Here is a 12,296-nt window from a genome sequence, read left to right on the forward strand (position 1 = left end):
GGGAGGGAGAGAGGGGGAGGGAGAGAGGGGGAGAAAGGGAAAGAGGGGGAGAGAGAGGGAGAGAGAGGGAGAGAGAGAGACTCACGACCTACGCCTTCAGGTTCTGAGCATGCCAAGCCCGGCTCTGGGCAATAATTTAAATATCTGAGCCAGAAAGGCTTCGCAGAATGTCAGTCTGTCTGGAAAGCTAATGTGGGAGGGGTTATTTCTCCTTACTGCAGCACGTGAAGTGTCATAAATCTAACACGCTGTATACAGATACGTGTAACACCAAACAGTGGAAAATACAATAGAGTCATTTCCTCTTCTTTATTATGAGTTGGATGCCTGGAGCACCCCACAAATGCACTGACGGACTGGGAGCCAGCGCCACCCCGGGCAGGGCACGCCTGGGAGGAAAGCGGGCTTCTATCTGCAGTGGAGAGGTTCTGTGTCGTGGAAGAAAAGACCAGTGGAAAAGCACCTTATGTTTAAAAATACAGCGGGCCAGGCTTCCATGTCTTGTTTTAATCGCTAGAAAACTTCTGAAACGCACATAGGAAATCCCTGGTGTTTGCATGGACCTTTTAAATAGGATTAAAATAAAGGCAAAACTAAGGACCTTTGCAAGTTACCAGTCATCAGTGACTGCACGTGTAAGGACTTCACTGAGGAAAGAACAATAAGTGGCCCCACGTGTGTTAATCATTTGAAAATGTAATAAACACTAACACAAGCCATCAGCATGTGACACAGCTCAGTGAACACCCATCAGTGGACCAAGTGCACCCGAACATAACAACCCTCGTCACACATGCACACGTAACTTGTGCACATATGGCTAGGAAACTGAAGGACTTAGTGCAGTTGGATTTAAAATAATGTGGCTTAAAAAAATAAAAATAATGAGGCTTTCATAGCTACATTTTACTCTCAGGTGCTAAGCCAGTAGAAAAGATGAACCCCTCCCAATGAAAAAGTGATACACTAGATAGGGTTGTCAAGAAATCAGTTTGCACTGAAGGAATTTTAAAAGTCTTTAGGACTCCTTGGCAGCCCTGGCGTTCCAAGCCCAGGACCGCCAAGCCCAAGGTGCGGTGACTCAGAACCCCAGGATGCCTCAAGGTTGTTCCTCTTGTGTCTCCCACTGTACATCCCATAATCTGCCTCAGGAGCTGCAGACTTAAACCTACAACCGGGTTACTGACGCTGTGAAAGAGAGCCCCTTACTAGTGATGTCCTCCCCCTCCCTGCACTGAAGTGTCAGGCACTGTGCCTGCTGGACAGTCATCCTGAAACAATGAGCTTCTGTCTTCTCTGCCCTTTCTACTGCAGACCCACGAGACAGTCACACTCTGTTTTGGGAGGTACATTCTAAGTGGGCGAGTGGTTCTCACGTTGCTCCCAGAAAGATCTTTCTCCTTAATGTGAAGTAATTCATGATGCTTCAAGAAAAATGACTCTTTTTACTCCAAAAACAGCTGTAGAAATCTATTTCTTTGCACGCAGGAAACAGAGACAACACTTCAGCGACGCACTTCCTGAAGGATGCTGCTCATTTCCCAGAGTCCTCAGACAGACCCTGTTTCACGTGACACGCCCCCTTGTGCTGTGCAGCCTGCTCACCCCCCAGAAGTACTGCAATTTCAGCAAACTACTCCTGAAATTTCGGCCTTTGCTAGAATGAAAAAAGCTATCAGGAAAGCCCATGGAGATCTAGCTAAATTAGCAAGTTGTAGAAGGTAGTTTTGGATTTTTGTAATTTTTTATCTTTTATTAACTTGGTACAGGGTCTCAATACACAGCTGAGACTCATAGTGACACACCTGTCTCAGCCTCCCCAGCGCAGGGATTACAGCTGTACACCACCACACCCGGTTTTGGTACCCAGCATGGCGGCACAGCATGGGGTGCTGGGGATTGAACTCAGGTCCTTGTGCCTGCCAGGAAGGCGCTTAAACCACTGAGCTATCTCCCCAGCCTGAAGGTGCTTTTGTTTTGAAGGGCAAATGGCTGTTTTATTTTATCGTGCATTTTTATAGAGGTGCCCGCTTACCAGGAAGGTCTGCATGGCCGGGCCAAGCTGGCTGTGCAGGACCAGCAGCAAGATGTAGGGCAGGAAGCTGATGAGGTAGAGCAGGCTGGTGCACAGGGCGGCGGTGTTAGCCTGGCTGAAAAACGCGCTCAAGAAGTAACTCAGCATGACGGCCGACACCCCAAAATCCAGGAGGAAGAGGAAGAGGATGAGCACGTCACTGTATGCAAAGATGCCGCTGGTTTTCAGAATGACGGCCACCGTGGCGCTGCTCAGGGCCAGCATGGCTACGTTCTCCACGAACCAGGCCAGGAAGTTCACGGCCGGGTGCACGCCCGTCATTCGCAGGTACTGCAGGTGGGGAAACGGGGGCGTCACAGGGGGAGACATGGGGGCGCTGAGCACCCTGAGAAGGACGCCTCCCTCCAGGCCTGGGCGTGGGGCGCTCCCAAGCACCAGAGGCAGGAGGCATGAGGACAATGTCCCTGGTGAGACCCACAGCAGGCAGAGCAGGAGCAGGGGACCGAGACCTCAGGGTCGGCCTGCACAGCTCCGGCCTCCTGGCACTTCCTGTTTGTTGGAATTTGTACTTTCTAATACCGTCCTTCATTTTGTTCATGTTGACTTTGTTTAATAAAAAAAAGCAAAGAGGAAGGGGACTGTTGGTGCTCACGCTCTGCAGGCCATTTGGAGGGTCGATGAGTCAGCTCAGAATGTGTTTTGCAAAATAATCCTCGTGGTAGTAATTAAGGTAAAACTAAGTTCTCCTCTAAGTCTCTCCTCTGCTTATCCATCTCTGTGGTACAGCGGGGATGGCTCATTATGTGCATGAGGAGGCCGACTGAGCTGCCAGTGGCAGCACACGCCTGTAATCCCAGCACTGCAGGGGCTGAGGCAGGAGGAATACAAGCTTAAATCCAGCCCGGCAGCTTGGTGACTTAGTGAGACCCTGGCTCAAATTTAAAAATAAAACACTGGTGGGGCTGTAGCTCAGCGCACAGGCCTGAGTCCAAGCCCTACTGCTGCACCACCACCCCTTGAAAAAGGAAATCTCTGAGGCCCACACTGTGATGGTCAGAGGAACAGTGGCAGTAGGGAGCCAGCCAGTGGGACGCTGGGTCCCCAGGTGAACAAGGAAGAAACAGCCATCGCTGAGCAGACAGTCTGTGACAGGTAAATAACACGCAGCACAGCTATACAACCCTCTGCATGGCTGTAAAATTGATAATAAATGCCCGGTAGGTAGTCAAGGTGTTCCTGCGGTCACCCAGCTCTGCCCCTCTGCAGCTGTCTGCAGGCAGTCCCATCTTCCCCAGGCACCCTTGCCCACTCTCATTCTTAAAGTCTAGGGTGAAAGCGTAGGCTATAGTTTGCTAGGCTTTATGCAAATTAGCCAGGGACTCAGGGAGACACACACACACACACACACACACACACACACACACACACACCGCCAGCAGGAGAGGCCCTTTACCTCTTCTATCTGGATCTCCCGCTCATATACCAGCCTTCGGACCATGCTGGCCACAGACACCATCCAGGTCAACATCATTATCAGCGGAAAGAAGAACCCGACGTTGTTCAGGAACCTGGAAGGGCACAGCCCGGTCAGCCCGGGGATTCCATCGGAGTCGGCACCTGACGCCCACCGCGCTGCCGGGAACTTTTCCACAGTGCCCTACAATGTTAGCTGCACTTCGGAGGCCTCCGACCTGAGCTCGGGGGCTGCGACTGCTGACCTGGCTGCCACGGCGTGCAGCAGGAGGAGATCAACGCAGGGCACACAGCCGGCCCTGGGTCCTTGGGACCCAGCCCAAGTCCTCTGCCCTCTGCTGTATGCAGAGGAAGCAATCTGGCCATGGGCCAGGATGGTGCTGTCCCCACACAACCGAGACTATGAACATCCTTCATCAGTGGCCCAGTGATCACAGCTTAGATATGTGCGAGTTGGCAAGTTTGTGCCTCCACTTCTGCCCTCCCGCACTCACTTTTCAGCCCACTCAGATCATCTGCACTTCTGATACATAACCAGGGCCTAATGACAGTTACACCCTTAGATGCAGGAGGAAGCTTTCAGCTGCGTCCCCTGGACATCCCAGCCACGCGTGCCACGGGCCACACTGGCCACTCCCCCCTCCTTACTCTGCTCTTGGCTTCTAAATAACCGCCACCTTTCCACTGACTGCTGGGTGATTTCTCAGTCCCCTCCACTCAAATGTCCCCCACCTGTTCTCTAGCGAGAACACTTAACAAATTATTCATTTTATTCATCACTGAGATCAACCAAAGTTTGGAGCCACATTACTGGGTCTACAATACCCAGGTGAATGAAACAGACCACAATCCCACCAATGCCTCAGTCCATTCTGGAACAGGAGGAGGGGAAAATGAGCCAATTAATCAAGAGGTGTTCCCTAAGGCCACATGGTGACAAGTGAGGTGAAGGGGAAAAGCAGCCACTGAAGCAAACAGGAGAAGGTGCTTTCAGATGGGGTCAGGCCAGGTGGCTGGAAGAGGAATCTGTGCAGAAAACAGAACAAGGAGGTGAGTCATGTGGCGTCTGCAGGCTCCAGGCAGGAGAGGAGGAGGTGCAGGGTCAGGAAGGTGCAGGGTCAGGGAGGCACAGGCAGGGCCCCGTCAGGAACATCCCAGGCCTGAGGACCTGGAGAGCAAGCAGCCAGGCCCTGGCTGGACCCGGATCCTGCAGGAATTTCTGTGCACTGAATAAGCCCTGGATTGTAGCAAGCAAGCAGGGAGATACCATGGAAGGATTTGAAGAGGAGAGAGAATCAGACAGCATAACCAGAGATATGGCTTTTCTTTATGCATTTTGCCTTTCTTTTCCAGTACTTGGGACAGAGCCCAGGACCATCGTAGTGAGCAACATACTCACCCCTTTCTTTTCTTTTCAGATAGAGTTTGTGTGGCTCAGTGGCTAAGCTGCCAGGCTGGGTTCAAGCTTGCGATCCTCCTGCCTCAGCTTCCCAGAGTTCTGGGATGACAGCATGTGTCTGATTTTTAATAAGACCACAGGATAAAAGAGTGGCAATGATGTGAAGGTGAGAGGCCATGGAAAGAGGGTTCGGAGACCCCAAGTGCCTGGACCTTCTGGGTAGGAGATGGGGAGACTCTACTGAGGTCCAGGTCTGCCGTGGAGATGCGGAAGAACCGGGATCACCACTAAGAGAACCCCTGGACTGACCCCTCCTCAAAGGACTCAGCACAGCAGCCTGCTGGCTTGGGGCCCTGGGAGCCCACCACAGCAGAGGCTGTCTCTCTGCTCCCCCTCTGGGACCAGGCCTGCTGCAGATGAGGGAGGGTAGGCGGAGCCACCCCGTGCTGCTGAATACACACAACCTGCCCTGCATTCACTGTTTCCCTCCGCTGTTACGGAATTTCATACCTGACTACATGGATGACGGTTTTTTCTTTAAAAATAAAAAAGAGATGGTCATCTGAGAAATGCAAATTAAAACAGTACTGAGATTCCATCTCACCCCAGAAAGAACGGCTATCATCAAGAAGTCAACCAATAACAAAAGTTGCAGAGGCTGTAGGGACAAAGGAACCCTTCTCCGCTGTTGGCGGGCGTATAGACTGGTACAACCACTACAGAAATCCTTTTAAACAAACTAGGATTAGAGGTCCCATTCAACCCAGCTCTTTCCCTCTGGAGTATTCTTCTACAAGGACTGAACACGTCATACCACTGCGCTATGTGTGCACCCATGTTTATAGCAGCATAATTTATCATAGCGAAATTCTGGAAACACCCAAAATGCCCATTAATCAAGGAATGGATAAAAAGATGTGGTGTTTTTATAGCTGAGTAATGGAGTATTACTCAGCTATAAGAACGACAAACTCAAGGCTTTTATAGGATGAAACTAGAGACCATACGCATCACTGAAACGAGTTAGACCCACAAGTGCAAATATCATATTGTCTCCCTCGTGTAAGAACCTGAAGGGGTTCACAGGATCGGAAAGGTGCATGGACACTGTGAGAGGGAAAGAGACGTCTCCAAGGGGAGGAGCAACTGCGTGGGGAAGCGAAAGGAAAGGAGGAAGGAAAAAGAAATACATACGTATATGCCCAGGATGGCCTGGATGACCACACTGCTGATTTCTGCTGGTCTACTGAAAGGAGCACTTAATGCCTAGGGGGTTTTTCTTTCTCTCCTTTTTAATTTAATTTTATAATTTTAACTTCATTTAAATTTATAATTTTTGAGCAATTTTGCATAGTTATATCTGGTAATCTGAACAACTAACTCGAAACCAACAATATGCAGTATGACAACCATGGCTGAAGCCCTATCATTTTGCTTAGTGAAATTCTACAACGTTTCTAATTTTTTTTACTATTTTTATTACTTTTTTTAAAAAAGTGAGGCAACTGTTTTCACACATGTATGATTTTTGAAATAAATAAATCCACAAGACATATTTAAATTAAACCTGAAGAAAAGCACTCAGAATGATGTGATGGCCATCATAAATGCCATTTTACCCCACATGGCTAAGTGCAGGCATTTCTTTTATGGCGGATATTTTAAAGGATATTTATTCTGAGCCACAATTTGCTGTGTGCACACAATTACTTGTTCTATATAATAAGAAGAAAGCCCTTTCCCTACATCCAGGAAAGGGAAATATTGTTTCTTACTTACAAAATAATCTTAGATAATTTGTATCTCTACCTTGAAATTAAAGTACATAGTTAGGACAAAATGAATTTTCAATTATCAATTAATTTTTCAATGTTACAGAAAACATATCATTGAGCTAGCAAGATAGCTCAGCAGACTAAACACCTGCTTTGGCAAGCGCAAGGACCAGGGTTTGACCAGGGACTGGGGAGTCCCACATGCTGCACCAACCCCGCCCCTGGGGCGCACTGAGCTGGCGACCAAGTGCATGGTGGTGCACGCCTGTAATCCCAGCGCTGGAGAGGCTGAAATCAGGAAGATCACTACGAGTCTGAGCTGTGTAGTGAGACCCTGTACCAAACACACAAATGGAAAAAAAAAAAAAAAGAAAGAAAGAAAGAAAATCTATCATTCCAAGTCTGAAGTTATTTTGTCCTCGGCATCATTATTTTTCTAATAAAATAGCTGTTTTAATAAAACAGACAATAATAGGTAGTATAGCAATCACTACTAATTCCTATCATTTTGTTTCGTGAAATTCTATATCACTTCTAACTTCTTGCTTTACTGTTTTTTGTATTTTCTTTAAAAATATGTGGATGGATTAAACGCCTACTTAGGCAGATGCAGGGGCCGGGATTCAATCCCCAGCGTGCCATGCCCACCCAACACCCGGGGCAAGCTGAAATAACAACTGACACTGGGCCTGGCGTGCACTTGTAATCTGAGCACTTGGGAGGCTGAAAACCGGAGGATCACTACGAGTCCAATCTGTGTAGTGAGACCCTGTAGACCCCATACTAAACACATAAAGATAAAAAATAAAATGTGTGAAGAGCACAGTAATTTTCTGCAACTTTTTAATCATCATGTTTGTAGCATTCTGAATAAGTAGACAGCTGGGAACAGGAAACCATAAATATGTCCACCTGTGCACCTGGCAAATGCCCACTGTCCTCCCAGAGTGACAAAGCAGCCACAGAGCTGAAGCTCAGGGCTCCTATAAAGTTGACAAAGACTCACACTGCATTTGCCTAGGGTTCCAGGGACTGCCTGTGAATATCTCCTTTGCTAAGGGCCCCGGTGGACAGCTGCTGAAGCAGTGACTCCTGCCTCACACCGGGTCAGAGAGAGTCATGCTCAGATATGACCTCAGGTTCTCCTTCAGAAACCTCCAGAGTCGCAGTGGTGGGCATCCATGCTGTGCGTGGCCTGCGGGCCCTGGAGTCTGTAAAGGAGAAAGCCAGCAGCACTCAGGACCATAGCCACCTGATGCCAGGCCTCCTTCAGGGACTGCTGGGGCCCCAGGGACTTCCACATTGCACAGCTGGCAGGGCACTGGGGAAGGGACAGGATAAAGAAAGCAAAGACGAGAGCTGGACAGAGCTGGCCACACAGCACAGGCTCTGTCGCCATTAGAATGTTACAGAATTTCACTAAGCAAAATGACAGCGACTCAACAATGGCTGTTATGCTGCATATTGTCATCTTCAAATTAGTTGTTCAGATCTCCAGATATAAGCATGCAAAATTGGTCAAAAAGTATAACTCATCCAAAATCCGAGAAAGGAGGGTAGAAGTGTACCCACCAGCCTTGTAACATAGTTGGAAAAGACATCCAAGTGTCAGAGAAGGCTGCTAAGAACAATTACAGCTGTGTAAGGAGCACAAGAAAAGTGTAAGTAAGAGCAATTTTAGTGGCTCCCGCCACAGATCTTAGAATGCATCTTGAAAAATGAACTTCTTAGAAGCTAGCAGGACACTCTACAAAGAAGATATTCACAGCCTCATGTAAGAGAGGGTCGAGAGGCATTTTAATTCAAAAGAAAAGAGTTACTGAGTTGAGAAGGACAGGAGAGGCAGTGGGAGAAAAAGATTTATCTATGTATGTAAGCAGGATGGTTTGAGCAAACTGTACTGTGCATTTCTGCTGGTCTATAGAAAGAAGCAGATAATACTTAATTTGTTTTGTCTCCTTTTTCCAATTGTTTGTACATTTCCTCTTCTTAATTGCTTATACATTTGTTTCTTATTCCAATTTTACATGCATATATCTGGTAATATAAATAACTGGTTGGAAGATAGCACTGTATTATAACAAATACTGTGAAATTCCTATTACTCTGTTAAGTGAAATTCTGTATCTCTTGTAATTTTTTTAATTCTAATTTGTACTCTCTTTAAGAAATAATAAATAAATAAAAATTTAAAAATAAAAAAGAGACATTTTCAACATTTTGGCCCTAGCCTTCCAAGGTCAATTAAGACTAAGGACATATGAGAACTTGTACTGTAAAGTCATGTAACTCAGTAGTGTCCCAAATTTTCTGAACAAGGAGATTATGAGGAAAAAGAGGAAAGTGATCGATAATGTCGAGTGTGCCTAAGGAGAGTCACATGGAGAGAAAACATTCCTCAGGCTTTCACAGAGAGCACATTGGCCAAGCAATGGCCGTGACTCATCCACATGGCTGACACTCACAAAGGTTCTACAATCTGAGGTACAGGATCTCAGGATAAATCTTGAGGGGATTTCACTGGCCTTATCAGACCCAAAAGCTATAACTCTTGTTGCATAGGTCTTGCTTTATCTTGGTCTTAACCATCCAGCAGAAAAGTATAAAAACAAAGTATAAGAAGTAAAGCCATGCTGTTATGTTGAGCTGTAGGGGACTCAGGTCAACCATTTCTGACATTGCCAGTCAAGCCAAAGACCCAATACTATTATGGGCTACTGGACTCTTTTGGAATATTTTTCTGAGTTTACACACCTATAATATTCAAATAATGGAACTTAACCAAAAAAAGGGGGGGAATACAGATGAATGTCCATTTTGTATCTGTGTATTCAAAGTGGTTAGGATAGATATATAGTTACATTCTCTTAATGAATAGAGGGATTTGTTCTAATGGTGTTTGTAAATAGGCTATCATGTCTGCATCTTGTACAGCAATTAACCAGTAGGAAGAATGTATGCAATGTGTTAATTATTGAAACTGTCCTATCAATTTGGTTTGAAACTGTCTCATTGCTATTTGTTTCTCAGTAAAATTATGGAAAAAAAATAAAATAATAAAAAAGAAGCATTTTACATTTAGAAATGGAAAAGCCACCTAACCCCTACACCCTGTTTCCACAGAATCAGACAAGAGAGCCTACATGAAGAGTCCACACACTTTCGGGAAGCTTCATGTTTTAATAAAAATAGAAAAGAAAGCCTTCAAGCTCCGCAGCCACTAATGTCACCTGGTCCTCACCGCCAAGACCTTCTTGCAAAACCTGATCAGTAAGACCTGATTCATTCCAATGAGTAGCAATCACAGAGCCAAAAATCTATGAAGTGACATTGAGAGTCGTGTCATTGTGAACAAATGAAAACTTCACACCAAAAGAGATGATGACACAGAGCAGATGAAAATCACAAAACAGGGACTAGGGAGATGGCTCAGTGGAATAAGCACTTCCCTGGCAAGCACAAGGGCCTGAGTTCAATTCCCAGTTCCGCAAAAAAAAAAGAAAGAAAAAGAAAATCACAAAACATTTTTGTCACCAATTCCAAAATATCTAATAAAGCAAGCTCCTCTGCAAGAAATATCCCACAGCAAAGTTGTTGGGATTAGGGAGGAGATGGCAATGTGCCAAAATAATATGAACTGTAAGTTGGAAGATTTTTTTTTTATTTTTTAAAGAAAGTACAAAATAGTATTAAGGGGCCAGGGAGATAGCTCAGTAGAATAAGCACTTGCCTGGCAAGCACTACGGCCTGAGTTCAATCCCTGCTTCCACCAAAAAAATAAGTAAATAAAAATAAAATAAAATAGCTAAAAGAAATAGTATTAAAACAAAAAATTACAAGTGATGCAGAATTTCACTTAACAAAGTAATATCAATTTCACAGTATTTGTTGTAGCATAGTGTTGACTTCCAACCAGTTAGTCATATTACCAGATATATGCATGTAAAATTGGAATAAGAAACAAATGTATAAGCAATTAAGAAGAGGAAATGTACAAACAATTGAAAAAAGGCAACAAAACAAGTTAAGCATTTTCTGCTCCTTTCCATAGACCAGCAGAAATGCACAGTACAGTTGTCCAAACCATCCTGCTTACATACATAGATAAATCTCTTTCCCCCACTCCCTCTCCTGTCCTCTCCTCAACTCAGTAACTCATTCCTTTTGAATAAGTTCATTTTCTTTTTCCAGTGTCTATTGTACCCTTCAAATTCCATTTTTCTCTTTCAGGTTCTCACACTAAGGAGACAATGTGAGTTTGCGTATGCAGGTCTGATTTATTTCACATAAGAGTATGTTCTCTAGTTGTATCCATTTACCAACAGAAGACTCAAATTTATCCTGTTTTATACCTGAATAATACTTCATTTTGTAAAAATGTCACATTTTCTTTACCCATTCTTCAGTTGATGGGCATCTGTGTTGTGCAAGCTGGAAGATCTTTCTTTTTTTCTGTATTTAGTACAGAGTCTACAGTCTCACTACACAGATGGGACTCGTAGCAATCCTCCTGTGTTCAGCCTCCCAAGCACAGGGATTACAAGTGGGCACCACCACACCCAATCTCAGTTGCAGTCTCAGAGCAACCCGGGAGTAGGGCCAGCACTGCACACCAAGGATCGAACCCTAGTCTCTGAGTCTGACTAAGCAGGCACTTTAGTCCACTGAGTTATCTGGCTGGCCCTTAAGTTGAAAGATTTTAAAAAGAGATAGAAAATTATAACTATCAGATAAATTATTTTTGAAAAAAACTGAGAGAGAAACTGACACTGCCCCAAATGCAACAAGGACATAAAAACATATATACGGAATACAATTATAGGAAATAAATAGTTCAAAGGAATTGAGGGTCTTTGCAATATAACAACCATTGCTGAATTCCTATCATTCTGCTTAGTGAAGTTCTGTATCAATTCTAATATTTACTTTATGACTTTTTATTCTCTTAAAAAAAAATCAAGGAAATGTTAAGGACTAGAAACAGTGGGAAAAGAAATTCATGTCAGCGAAGTCTCTAAAGAAGAAAAACAAAAATTGGAAAACCAGGTCGGTAAACCTAGACTACATCAAGGGTGCAGGCTGAGGTTTAGACCTGAAGCAGTGCCCAGGAGTTTCCTGTGCTTAGCTGATGCGGGCTCTACTGCCCAGCCCTGCAGGGCTGACCCGTGATTAGTTCAGAAGTCCGTGAGGAGATGGGGTCTGGTGGGAGGGGCAGGCACTGGGGTGCTGACGAGGAAGCATCCATGTCCCAGGCCCCTCCCTTCCCACTGTGCTTCCTGGCTGCCACACTGTGAGCAGCCTCCTGCCCCCAGGCCCTTGCACCCCACCTTCTTTTCTTGGAGCCAGCATGTTATCACTGAACACTTAAAAAACAGTGAGTCACAAGAAACTTCTCCTCCTTTAAGTTGTGGGTTTCAGGTATTTTGTCCCAGTGATGAGAAAGTAGTGAGTGATTGGGTTTCCATAAAAGAAAATGGGAATGGGAAAATTCCAAGGACTCATTTGTCTCAAGGAAAATTATCCTAGAATGGTCAACAATGACATGTATTCTGCTAAACACTGAATTTTAAACTTATTGGCAGCTACTCAAAATTGCCAAGTCAAATAAGCAAAA

General features: G+C 45.2%; 1 protein-coding gene across 1 annotated transcript in view; it reads right to left on the reverse strand.

The window, feature by feature from the left end:
- Positions 1 to 12,296, reverse strand: part of Abca13 (ATP binding cassette subfamily A member 13) — a 448,352-nt gene that overhangs the window by 278,226 nt on the left and 157,830 nt on the right. Inside the window, exons 32-33 of the mRNA XM_023714440.1 lie at positions 3,489 to 3,603; positions 2,036 to 2,365 (exon numbers count right to left, since the gene is read on the reverse strand). Of these exons, the coding sequence (XP_023570208.1) occupies positions 2,036 to 2,365; positions 3,489 to 3,603 (445 nt within the window). The remainder of the gene's footprint in view (positions 1 to 2,035; positions 2,366 to 3,488; positions 3,604 to 12,296) is intronic.

This window comes from Octodon degus, unplaced genomic scaffold (assembly GCF_000260255.1).
Source record: "Octodon degus isolate 3935 unplaced genomic scaffold, OctDeg1.0 scaffold00035, whole genome shotgun sequence".
Classification (NCBI taxonomy): domain Eukaryota; kingdom Metazoa; phylum Chordata; class Mammalia; order Rodentia; family Octodontidae; genus Octodon; species Octodon degus.